Source organism: Bombus flavifrons, chromosome 13, assembly GCF_040668555.2.
Source record: "Bombus flavifrons isolate JBK064 chromosome 13, iyBomFlav1_principal, whole genome shotgun sequence".
NCBI classification, from domain to species: Eukaryota; Metazoa; Arthropoda; class Insecta; order Hymenoptera; family Apidae; genus Bombus; species Bombus flavifrons.
Genome location: NC_138454.1, coordinates 9337567 through 9350705, shown reverse-complemented (window position 1 = coordinate 9350705; position 13139 = coordinate 9337567). Strand labels below are relative to the sequence as shown.

Here is a 13139-nt window from a genome sequence, read left to right as displayed (position 1 = left end):
ATTTCCTTGCCGTTAGAACTTACTATTTTGCTATACATAACGTAAAATTCCTCTTCTCGCAGGATCATAATTCACACGCACAAACAGAGTCGAAACACGAAATGACAATGTTCCCGACCGAAAGGATACTGCGAAACAGCAACTTTACAATCACAAAACAGATTTTACGAGGCAATTGGAAATCAGAACGGGATGACCTTTGTTCGAAGATCTTTTATGAGCCCCAAAAGCGTGCATACGGAGACGGTAGTTCGTGGACGAACCCTCGAGGACCGAACAATCGAGTGCCCCAAGAACTACCTACTCACTTACAGACTCTCACCTCGACTAGTCTACCTTTCTCTGTCTCTTGTTCTCTCTCTGTCATTCCATTTCTCTCCCCCTCCCTTTTAACAACCCTGTCCTGCGGCACCGAGTCATAACCACAAGGAGTACAATGGGTGGAAACCACTGGCGGCTTTTCACTGCCACTTCTTCGTCCCGCCAATTAATTTCCGTGGAGCCGATCTCGTTCCTCAAGGAGACCACTCAAGAGCTGCCGATGGATGAGCATAAATCTTCAAATCCGTCGTGTCGCCCTTCTTTCTCCCCTCCTTTTGCCTCGTGCTATTAACGCGTTTAACTTGTGAGATCTACCTGAGTTGAGAGTAAGACTCTCGAGTGTTCACGATGGGCCAGTCATTCATCTTTTTATGACCGACTCCTTTAAGACATCGTGCACGCGTCTAATTGTTACCTGTATTTTATAGCTACTAGAATAAGCTATGTGACGGTATATGGTTCTTTGAAGAGGAAGGACTCGGAGGAATTTACAATTTTTGGTAAGATAGAAAGGAATTTTCTTTTCTCGTTCGAGAACCTTTGGGTAATATTTTTTCGAGTAACGAGTAAATTTTTTTCTAATACGTAATCTGAAGATAAATTACGTTCTAAATTTCCCTATTGTTTTATATCTTTTATATTTAATTTTATTTATTCGTAAGATTCGAATGATAATAGTGACGATGATATATTGTTGCAGCTACTGCAATATAAATAAGTAAGCTAATGGAGCATAATTTCACGGAGCCATCCGTGGGAACCCGGACATCTTCTTCAGGAGCATCTGCGAATAAAATATTCGCGGTGCACTGGTGGAAATAAGGAATCGTCGCGCAGGTGATCCATTTCAGAGAACGCGGGCAGCTCTCTATAAGTGCCTAGCCGGCGGAAAAATTGAAAAGCCGCGCTAATTCGCGCGACAATGCTTCCCGGTTGCACGCCGGGACGAAAGTTTATCGCGAACCTCGCGAAGAACGACCTTTGGCTAGTCGCCAGTCGTGGTACGATCTTGCGGGACTCATGGCCAATGACGAGGACTACTCATGTTGCGCTGATTTGCATAATTTATTATGGACGAACGTTTCGGCGACAATTTGGTCGACATCTTCCTGCGTTAGGAAAAATTTCCTAGTCAATCAAACGCTGACTTTGTCTGTACTATTGACGTCGATCATCGAATAATTTCTTTCGCAATATATATGGAAAAAGGAAAGCTTCTGTCTGAGCTTTGATTATTGGTAATTCTATCATGTTCATCCATTACGACCGGAAAATAGCTGACGAAACTAATGCTTCTTTACGTTGATTTATGAAAAGCGTTACATTTAGAAGATAATCGTTTTCTTGTTATTTGTATTAATACGAATATCGATGAACCAGTAAATTTATTTTGTATGATCGATTAGGTGAATCCACCGGGCTAGGAGGCAAACGACGAGGATGCACCAACACGCGACTCGTAACACGGAATCAGAGCCATGGCCCTCGGTAACCTCGACTTGCCTGTGTGACGCTCGGTGATGGATGCACCGGCATTTACCAAAGTCGCTCGCCAGCTCGCTAGAGTCGCCTAGACGATAGGAAGGATCAGGGTGTAAAAAAGCAGCGACTTGGTCGGTGGAAGGACAAAGGAAACGAAAGAAAGAGAAAGAGAAAGAGAAACGAGGGGGAGGAAGAAACGCGAGATCCAAAGACGGCTACAGAGGGGAAGAGAAAGAGAAATGAGGGAAAAAGGAAGGAAAAGAGGTGTGCGCGCGGAATTCAGAAGCGGAAAGAGGGATGAAAAAAAGGAAAGGGGGATAGAGCAGACAGGGAGTTAGAGTGAAAGAGTAAGAGGAAGAGAGCAGGGATTAGATCTTAGGGTGAGTGGGTAGGATTGGATTTGGCAGAGGCGGCTCCTCACGTTGGTGGTAGAAGGTTGCAGGAGAAGGAGGAAAGGGGAAGCAGAGACTTTGGTTGGTGTCCGAGTGGTGGTGGGGTTGCAGATGGGGAAACGCATCGAACCAAGGGGAGAGCGTCAGAGAAGGAGAGACGTAAGTGACAGAATAGGTAGTGGTGTAGGTGAACTGGACAACCACCAGAACTCTCGCCAGTATTTAAGGGAGAGTCGCGAGCGTAGCGCGCCAGTTACTACGGCCGATTGCCTCCACGAGGTATCCCCGAGCTAAACGGAGCCACTGTGCACTGCACCGATTTTGCTCGAAAGAAAAGGGCGCGAAAAGTCTCAACCACGTGACTCGATTTTCCGAAACATCTCACCCTTCGCCTGTTTTATTTGTATAATTCGCGACTCCATCCCTTCGTTTGAGATTCATGTCGATTCAGTGAGGAAACACGTCGAAACACCACGAGTTAGAGCTTCCGAGTTGACAATTAACATTTAAAAATAAGATTTGAAATCCTTGATAGGAGAAGTGAGATAGTAAAAGGGTGGTTGAGTCCGTGATAGCCATCGAATATGAACGAATGTGCGTCCCGTGAGGAAGTTCGCAGCGGTTCACGGAAGTGCACTATTTATGGAAGAGTTTGAACCGCCGCGCCAAGGGCTCTTTGGAACTTTCGCTCGTGGACCGTGCAGATGAGCGTGCTACCAAGGTATCGTAAGATTTTTCAGCTTATTTCAAGAGGAAAAGAATTTTCTAGGAATCGTCTCTTTTATCGCGTATAACCGACAACATATTAAGGATTCTTGAAAAAGCAACCGGTTAAAGGGAACGATACGGATACGTGTAATTTTTATTTCGTTCTTTCAAACGCGATAATATTTTCGCGAACTGCATGAAATCATGTGTCATCGTTCCAAGATTAGATGCTACCGCAATTCCAAATTTACATCATGATTACTTTTATCACGAAGCTCGTTAAACTCTATCGACGGAAGGCTAATGTTTTATATAAAAACCGTTAAAATTTCTTTAATTAAACAAATTAAAACATTACAGAATTCCAAGATTCCAGAATCTTTCCCCACGTTTCTATCTTACTGCTCGTTTTTACTTGTCTTTTGTCTAAGTCTCCGAGAAGAGGGATTGTTTTGCCGCAGCAATGGAATTTTAGGACGCTAAAAAGATTAAAACATTACAACATTCAGATATCCAGCTATTATTTCTTATTTTCTTTTTTTTTATTTATTTACATTGTGTATATATATATGTTTGAGAAGAAAGATTTTTTCGGTGAGAGAACATTAGAAATTTGCGGAGTTTCTCGAGAAAAAGATAATAAACAGTCGTGGAACATATGGCTGTGCAGCTATCATACGTGTTAATTACGTAAGAGCCAGCATACAGAGGCGCGGCTTCTTTTTATCTTGCCGATGAAAAGAAGATGATCGAGCCTGTGATGGCAAAGCGCCAAACAGTTCTCCACGAACGACGAGAAGAAACTGCGACAGGATCGCGGGTGGTATCGGCCCCGGTGGCTTGTCAAAGCCACGGCTCGGTGCTTTAATTTCTTCAAATCGAAGTTGTACGCCAGAAATTGATACCTCCGTTACACCGTCCATCGATCCGACCAATTCTCTTTACAACCTGTCTGTTATTGAATTTACCAATAATACAGATAATTCAAAGAGTACAGAAACGAACAGAGATTTCGCTTTAAATAGACGAACGCTAAATTATTACACATAAACGTGGAAAAATTTATATAGCGATTTATAATTTATTCTAATCATAAACTCACACGAGGAAAGAAATATTTTTATATAGCGTTTTTACGTAAGATTATTTAATAAAAAATAACGGTAACTGAAAGAATTTATTTGACAAACAATATAAAAGTCGAACGGAAAGTATATTTTCATAATAAAATTTATTTTATTTATTCCGAGAAGCTGCATATCTGAATAATATCAAAGAGGAAAAAGCTGGTCTGTAACGTTAAGCTGAATAGCGAGAGAAGAGATGTAACATGAAACTCCTCCGAATTCCTCCGGCCAGAAAATAAAAGGATAGAAATAAAATTCAATTTGCTACCAGGCATCGTGGCGGATAGCTTAACGAGGCAATAAATATCGCGTGTGTCCAGGGAAAGAAGGCGAATCATTTGGATCCCGTACTCGATGCTGCTGGCATTTGGGCTGCTCCTGGTGCTGTCGGACGCCGGAGCTGTTCACCAACAATCGAACCTCCTCCTACCGTTCCCGAACGTCTCGTTTGGATTCGCCAAGGCCGCAACTAATCGCGGTATTTCAGTCACCAGGATCCTGCAGGACGGGGAACTCGAACGGGTGATTCGACTGCCTGGAATTTGCGCCAAGGAGACCATCGTCAATTGGGGGTAAATGATCTTCATTCTGTCTTTAAAAGAATGCTCTTTTTATTAGTTTTAAGAATCAAAGATCCTCTTCGAAGTTTCCTTCTCTCTTTTTTTTAATATTTCTTTAAATCGTAAAATCTAGGCTATTTTCAATAGCATCGAATATCTCTCGTTTAATCCTTAGCTACAGAAGAGTAGATTTATTATTTCATTACCATTTGAGAATTCGTTTATATTTTCAATTCAAGCCAAACAGTTACGTTAGATCAACCTTGTAACAGTGATTTTAATAAATAAAATTACCAAGAAGCTTAGAGTTTACGTAGCTATAGTAAAATTGCAAAAATACGAATGTCTGTAGTTGAAAATTTATTGCATCACACAAAGTCAATTCTCTGAAATGTTTCTGCATCGATTCCCACCTAGTCCGACTCACGACCGCGTAGTATACATATTAATCGCGAATAAACTTCGTGAAAACACTTGGCAAGAATTTCTTCTTGAAACGCAAAGTTCGATTGTTTTTCCGATCGACGTTAGAATAACATCGTAGCATCCTCTTTGCCTGGAATAACATTTCCTTCAACTAGGAGGGAACAAATCTCTTGAAGAGACAGCATCTCACGACTACAACCCTCCCGGTGAAACCGTAGGAGTCGGTGTTAGCGAAGAGGAAAACAATGCCTCCTTTCAGCATTGCCAATACGCGTGGGAGCCACGAGACTGGCTACGTATGCATTTAACTTTGGTTACCTCTTTCAATACGCCGCGCGTCGTCGTTTTTACATCGACTAACTGATACCGGGCATACGTTTGCAGTTTACTGGACGCGCGTCCTTGTCAGCCGGAAACTGCATAGAATTACCACAGCGCTAAATCGAGTCGGTCGGCTCTTTTTCTTTAAAAAGAGACTCGCGTATTTCCCACGTGAGTGTGCCTCTTCTCGCGGTTCTTTCTTTTTAAAGATCCAATGCGTCCAGATGCTTCTTCTCCCTTGAAGATTTACGACTAAAGGTTTAGAAAATAATAGAAAGATTTTCTCGGGGAGAAAAAAATTGAACAATTTTTCAATTCGCTACGGTCCTCGAATTTTCATTCCAATCAATGATTCATTTCAAACGAAACAATAACGTTGGATATTCCGATTGAACTGATTCGTCTTTTTATTTAAGAAACGATATTATACCTTCAAAGACGAAAATTAAAAGCGAAGCGTACTTTCCAGCAAGTAGTAGTAGATCGTACAACGATGGTTATATCGTATTTTGTTAAATTTTCGGATCGAAAACAATTTATCGCGTACAGCCGTGGACAGCGACCGCTAAGCCAACCGAGGCCTTAAGCCGAAAAGCGGCAAGTTAAGTAAGCAAGGATTAGGTGGAAGCAGGAGACCGAACATCGAGAACGGTCCCAGAGCTGCTGGCCTCGGACCAGCGGTTGTAACTCATCTGCGGATACTCTCACGAGGATACCAGGGAATTCCACGACCGCGAAACGTCACCTTGCACTTAAATCGGTGAAAGCTCTTTTGCTGTAACGAGAAAAGCACGCGGCTTGCCTGTTCTCATGATTCGCCAACGACACCATCGTTCTCGAACCATCAATTCTTCAACGAGAAACGAAATCTTCCGATTCGATGAATACGTTAGAGAACTCTAATCCTTCCGGTTTACGATTTCTTTGGTAACTATTTACACGTTTGATTCATAGTAACGAGTCACGATTGTCAGCTAGATGAAAAATAACGAAGAATGATTCTACTTGTATCAAAGTTCGCAAAATGTGAAATTAAAAGGTGAAAAAATAGGATCAGGGCTAGAAGAATTGGTTGAATGGTTCTCGCTCTATGCTTAATTGTAAATAGTATTACGAAATAGAAGGTTTATCGTTTCTTAATCACTCAAAGTGATTCATACGTAACAAGTAACAAAGACACGTATTGGAAAGAGAACACATGGACGGAACATTGTTATCGGGAAACAGCCGTCGACGAATTTAACGACGACCATTTAACGTCGAAGATGTTTATCGACGAGTTGAAAAGAAGGCGGGGGAGCATCAATCATAGCTGCGCGTTAATCACGAGGAAATATCGTGCAACGCGTGCGTGTGATCAATCTAGCGTGAATTACACGGACATCGCGTTAGGGTTTTAGCTACTTCAAATGAGCGTATTAAATTAAATTAAAGGTGCGTCTCTTCTTGTATCATTCGTCGTCGATGTGAAAAGAACTAACAACTAAAACAACGCTAAGAAGGAAAAAGCTCAAGCTACTCGAGAAGAATATTTTTCGCGTCATATGCAACTGATAGTTTATTGAAATTCATGTTAGGGAAAGATAATTCATTTTCTAAGCTTCCGCATATGTCGTCATAACATTTTTAAATTGCAGTGATTTAAATAATAATTCTATTCTTTATAATACATGTATGACTGTGATAGAGATACGGACGTAGCACTGAGGCAGGTCTGGCTACAGGAGACGGCCAGAAAGGTGCAACTGATATACGAGGGTGGCACGCTTACTGACTGTGTGGACGAGAAACTCGATGTCGGTGACGAGAGATCCTGCACATCAAGCACGCACTTGGACGACGATTACGGCGATGAAACGTCCGTCGAACTGTTCGATGTGGACGATCAGGAGGACTCGTCGAGGATCCCGCAGGACCTCTCCTGGCTCTCGTCCACGTCGGATCTACGTCATCGGTGCACCCACGTAAGGAACAGGGCGCGAAATCAATTGATTTCACAACATCGACGAAGGTATAAAAACTATAATAAAAAGAAAATGTATGAAATATAGCATAGAATAAAAAAACTGTGATCTTGTTTTATGGTATCGTCTAAGAATATAACGAAATATATCGAGATTCAGTCATTGAATCACTTTGGATAGAAATAACGAATAAAATCTTGGATAAAGGTTTTTTAACCAGTCTATCTCGATGTGCTAGTTAACTTTTTTCTTCAAATATACCATGAAGACACTTTCAGCTTTGCTAAATCGATAAATCGAATTTCTAAAATAGGAGAATTATCTACTTGTCGTACTTGTTACAGAGATAGAAAGAGTTTTCAGTTTTTCTTTATATATCACGTAATACAGGAAATACTCGAAGCTTTTAAACGGGACGAGCAGCAGTCACCGCCAGAGACGAGGTAAGAGCCGCTCGCGAAGGGACTTGTTGATGATCCCGGGGACACAATGGTGCGGCCGCGGTCATCGGGCCACGAAATACACGAATCTGGGCGGTTTTGGCACAGCAGATGCCTGCTGTCGCAGACACGACACGGCGTGTCCTTTTTTCATTCCGGCTTTCGAGACGCGCTACGGTCTTTTCAACTGGGGTATCTCGAGCATGATGCATTGTGCCTGTGACGAACGGTATCGAACGGTATCGATTACAGTACTGCTTTGCTAACTGGCCTCAAATCTGGCCAATTAATTATGAAGGATCTCTGTCAAGGTCCTGTTGCGTTACTCAATTAATATTATTATTATAGTCGATTGATATTACAATACGTAAGTTACAAATTATCGATGCTAAGAAGTTTCACGTGAAATTGATAGAGAGATAGAGTTTAGCTGGAATTTCCTACAAGGACGCTTTCAGTTCAGTTAGATGCAGTGTTCACACACAGAGATTTTCTAACAGTGTGAGATGCTTGTAGTACGATACATCGAAGAAGCGTATTTCGCACAAACGATCTCCAACTATTGCATCTGCATCAAACGTATGCGTTTTATAGGAAATTCCATCCTTAGACAGCAATAGCCGAGTTGTCTAAAGTTGTCAGTTAGTCTATATAGAATCAGTTGAATGTCGGGATTCGGACGTCGATGTCAGACAAATGAAATAAAAAAGATACATTTTCAAAAAGTAGCTTCAAGAGTAAAGATGACCAACTCTTAACGAGATAAAATTTTGGCCAGTTAGCAAGACAATCTGTAGATTCAAATGAATTTATCAAAGACTAATCCGAATGCGAATCGAACTTATCAGATTCTTTATCATATTTACAGATTTCGTACGTGTTTAAAGATGGCAGACACAGCATCCGCGAATTTTATCGGCAAAATCTTCTTTGACGTTCTAAGAACGAAATGTTTTATATTGAAACCGCAAAAGGTTTGTACGAAATGGTCCTGGATGGGCAAATGCCAGCATCACGAATACCGAAAGCAGGCTCATGTCCGTGAAAATGTTCCTTATCATTAAATTAAATGGAAGAGATTTAAAAAGAGAGCGACGAACGTTTGAGAATATTCTTTTTCTAGAGATGTCAATACCAATTCTCAGGGATGTAATAGTTTATCGAGAGTATTCGATCATGACCCGATCGGTCATTTTTGGACAACAGATCACAGATAAAAGCAGTCATCCTCTTTGACCGTCTGAATGACAGAATGACAATACGTAGTGGTCGCTATAGAAAGTGTAATCATTAGAGTAGATTGACGACAGTTTTATATCATATTTCAGTTCCTTGGATCGATTCTTTGTAAAATCGAGTTAATCTTCATTTATAATTGAAAAGTTAATTGGTCGAGTATCTAGAATCTTTCAAACATATCAACTACGAAAATTATATGAAACAGATTTACTTATATAAAAGTGGTTTATATTTAATTTTTCATATTTGCAAGGTCAGATTCGTTTTAGACTGCTGATTTTTACTTAGTGGCTTAATGGTAAAATGAAATGAAACGGAGAAATGAAATCATTCGAAATAGACAGGGTATCATTTTTATTATCTATATACTAACTATGTAGTCGTTATTGTCTTTGAAAATGCCAAATAAATTATTCTGTAGATAAATTATAATAAAACTGTACATATCATGAGTAGCATAATTTTTCAAGCATAAAAAAAACTAGAAAAAATCGCTATATTAACAAATAGTTTAGAAAATGAAAAAATCTCTTTCCTACAAAATTGTTGACTCTTGTAATTAGAAATCTGCGTAACAGTTCACTTACTTTTATCTTATGTTTTATCTTTTCTTGGTTATGTGTACAATAACGCTGATTCCGCGTTAATTGTGCTCGTGCATGTATTCTGTATGATTGTATTTATGTATGAATGAGTCATGTTCGTGCGATGTAAAAATGTTGAAAAGAAAATCAAGATTGTAACGATACAAAAGTATTTAAATATTGAAATATATGCTGTATTTAAATGCGACATATAAAAAATAAGTGTAATAAGTTAAATATGCAATATCTCCTCGTATTGTATAAATGAAAATAATTCATAGATATATAAATATAAACTATCAAAATTCTTAACAGTAGGTACATCGTTGTAAATATGTATAATAGTGATATAGTACTAACATATTTAATAAAGGATGCATTATAAAAATAATTAGAATAAAACCTTATGAAAATTATCAAAATTCATATACATAATATCTTTTGCATCTTCCTCTACAACTATTCGGGATTTGGATTCAAATTCAAAGTCGAATTTGGCGCGCTATTAAATGCGCACGTGTTTCCGTTATTCCACTTGCACAAATTGCGCGCGGTTTATCTATTTATATTATATTACCTGTTCTGTAAGAAAATAAACGTTTAAAACTGTTAATCCTGTACGAATAATCGAAATTTCTAGTATTACAAATTTCTCCTGCCTCGTATTAAATATGGTGCATTGATAGAAAAGAATAAAATCTATTTGTCAAGCAATATAAGACATTTGGAAGGAAAGATGCACGAAAATGAAGTGAGAACAAAGCATGGTAAAATCGTTTGCTTGTCGTCGGAATTAGATTTAGGCATTACGTTAAAAGGTGGTCAAAGTTTCAGGTAATCTTTTTAATGACATAATTAATCTTTTAAGAAAACATAACCAATATTTTTTTAGTACTTCTCATTTGTCTAACATAATTTTCCCGCGAGCTTTGAAATAACATAGTCTTGCTTCCTACAAATAACGTATAAAATAATTTTTATAGATGGTTTAATTACAATAATGGATATAGAGGAGTCTTTGGTGGATATGTTTGGACTCTTACACAACATGATAGTTATCTATTCTACAATGTACAAGGCCCACTAGTAGATTCTAAAAATTATGACACGATTCTGTCTGACTACTTCAGATTGAACGAGTGTTTACAAGACCTGTGCGAAAAATGGACTGCTGCGGATCCACATTTTAAAGAATCATTAAACAAAACAAATGGTGTTAGAATACTAAATCAAGATGTTGTTGAAAATGTATTTTCTTTTATATGTAGTTCTAACAACAATATCCAAAGGTTTGTAAAGTAAAATGGTTTAATTTATATATCATACGTTTAAATACATCATTATTTTAGGATATCAGGAATGGTAGAAAAATTATGTATGTTCTTTGGTGAAAAAATTTGCTCAATCGATGGCAAAGATTATTTCAAGTTTCCATCTATTGAGGCATTAGCAAGTAAAGATGTTGAAAGTAAATTAAGAGAAGAAAAATTTGGATATCGTGCGGAATATATAGTAAATGCAGCAATGCGTTTGATAGATCTTGGTGGAAAACAGTGGCTTTCAAATTTACACAAAAAGAACAATACATCATATGCTAAAGCTAGGGAACAACTAATTATTCTTCCTGGGATTGGTCCAAAAGTTGCAGATTGTGTATGTTTAATGTCATTAGGTCACTTAGAGGCTATTCCTGTAGACACTCATATTTTCCAAATAGCTAGGGCAAGGTATTTACCTCATTTAAAACAATATAAAACTGTCACCCCAAAAATTCATGAAGAAATTAGTAACTATTTACGCGAATTATGGGGTCCTTTAGCTGGATGGGCTCAAGCTCTTGTCTTTTGTGCAAAAATTAATGATATTTCTGCTCGTACCAGATCGCGTATCAAGCGTAAAAATAGTACAAGTAGCATGTTACAAAATCTTAAGAAATTTTAATAATACTTTTACTTAATATTTTAAAAAATCGGTATATGCATTACATTACACTTTTACAAAACTCTATAAAGTCATATGAAACTTTCTATGTGTGAAGGAATAATTCGTTTTTAATGTACATGTTTACAATGATCGTTTTTATCTATAAATAAGAAATTTTACAACTAATTTGAGGCCACGTCTGTTGTCCACATCCTCTCACCTACACATTTTCCTCTTTTTTATACCCATACCCACTAGTGCAAAGTCAAAGTCATCTAGAATTACATGATCTGTTAGAAATTGGGGTTCATCCTTCTCATTCTCATCGTTTCTGTCTGAAGAAAAGAACAACATTTAAAGTATAAATTATTAATTGCACATTTCTTTGTAAATAACTTACTTGAGTGAGTTTTTAATATATCTGCAAAAATGCTCTGAGTAAGGTACCGTAATCCAGGAATCATAGTTGATAAATATGCTCTATGTGATGATTTTAATACTGACAAACAAGATACTGATAAAGAAGCTGGCACAGAACAGCTATGAGTCAATCTCATCATACTGTGTGCAGCTGTGGAACACACCATAGGATATAACGCAAAATCCTTTAATCCAGTAAAAGCAATACCTAAATCGTAAAAGTATTGTAAGGAAAAATATAAATACTTTGATATTTGTAATATTATGAATTTACCTAGTGGCTTCCTGTTAAGAAAAAATTCTAGGGTACCTCTCCATGTATCCAAGTATACCCCTACTAAGCTACCTTGCCCGAAACAAGCACCATAATTACGTTTTATACCAGCATGTTGTATATATCCATGGTAAGAAAAACCAAAAGATTCGTGATCACGCCCAAGAAAGGAACAGAAGTAATCCTCTGCACTATTTAAATTCACATTACTTGTACCAACTCCAACCATCTGAAAATTTTGCATTATTAATAGAAACAATATGTAGATTAAATGTCATTAATTTCTATTGAAGATACTTACAATATCGGTTCCATAAATACAAGAAAGCATTTTAACTTCCCAATAATGATGCCTGCCTTTTTCTAATACGTTTGTACCTCTCACAACTGCTGTACCATAACTATAGCCATTGTGAAATTTAACTTTTAAATTATTTTCAGATAAAACGATGGTACATGTATCATTTTCTTTGTTCCATGTCCATTCATGCACTAGGTAAACAAAAAGATAATATTTATGTGAATTTTGGTAGTATTTGTGAAAAAATTGCATTTAAATTATTAGACTCTTGCTAATGAAAAAAGAAAGAAAAATGAGAATCATTTAACGCTATTTTAAATATCTTGTCATACCATTATTTTCTCCGCAACGACAGCTAGTCAGTGAAGTACAATTACAGAACCTTGCATACGGCCATATAGGGTTATACTGGAAATACATAATTGTACAATTATAATATTTCCACTGTTCTTCAACTGTTCTTCTACAGTAAATTATCGCACTATACTGTATTATTGTACTTTGATTTACTCATAATCAGCGCTAATCTAGTGATTGTACAAATATTCATGTACATAATGGCATTGTGTACAAACACACGTGTAAGTACTTATATATGATAAACTCATCACAATTAAATTTGTATGTAAATTGTTTGAAAAATATGAAAAAATAATA

At 37.8% G+C, this 13139-nt stretch overlaps 3 protein-coding genes across 10 annotated transcripts in view; 2 read left to right on the top strand and 1 right to left on the bottom strand.

Moving 5' to 3' along the window:
• The window catches only part of LOC138186288 (uncharacterized), a 356044-nt gene extending 346939 nt beyond the window's left edge, over positions 1-9105 (top strand). For 7 of the 8 annotated variants that reach the window (XM_069126016.1, XM_069126015.1, XM_069126013.1 and 4 more), the window contains 5 exons: positions 63-2916; positions 4351-4602; positions 7025-7348; positions 7692-7970; positions 8610-9105. In XM_069126016.1, the coding sequence (XP_068982117.1) occupies positions 2900-2916; positions 4351-4602; positions 7025-7348; positions 7692-7970; positions 8610-8805 (1068 nt within the window). In that variant the 5' untranslated portion in view covers positions 63-2899 and the 3' untranslated portion in view covers positions 8806-9105. The remainder of the gene's footprint in view (positions 1-62; positions 2917-4350; positions 4603-7024; positions 7349-7691; positions 7971-8609) is intronic. The other variant, XM_069126012.1, reaches the window with a different exon arrangement.
• Positions 9106-10086: 981 nt separating this feature from the next.
• On the top strand, positions 10087-11508 carry Ogg1 (8-oxoguanine DNA glycosylase). The gene is made up of 3 exons (XM_069126019.1): positions 10087-10398; positions 10548-10853; positions 10914-11508. The coding sequence occupies exons 1-3, from the start codon at positions 10301-10303 to the stop codon at positions 11503-11505; spliced, it is 996 nt and encodes a 331-aa protein (XP_068982120.1). The 5' UTR covers positions 10087-10300; the 3' UTR covers positions 11506-11508.
• Positions 11509-11587: 79 nt separating this feature from the next.
• On the bottom strand, positions 11588-13054 carry LOC138186294 (SPRY domain-containing SOCS box protein 3). The gene is made up of 5 exons (XM_069126028.1): positions 12815-13054; positions 12483-12673; positions 12182-12410; positions 11888-12115; positions 11588-11822 (listed from the first exon to the last, which is right to left on the bottom strand). Exons 1-5 carry the CDS (start codon positions 12900-12902, stop codon positions 11704-11706), a joined length of 855 nt encoding a protein of 284 aa, XP_068982129.1. The 5' UTR covers positions 12903-13054; the 3' UTR covers positions 11588-11703.
• Between the last annotated feature and the right edge of the window lie 85 nt (positions 13055-13139).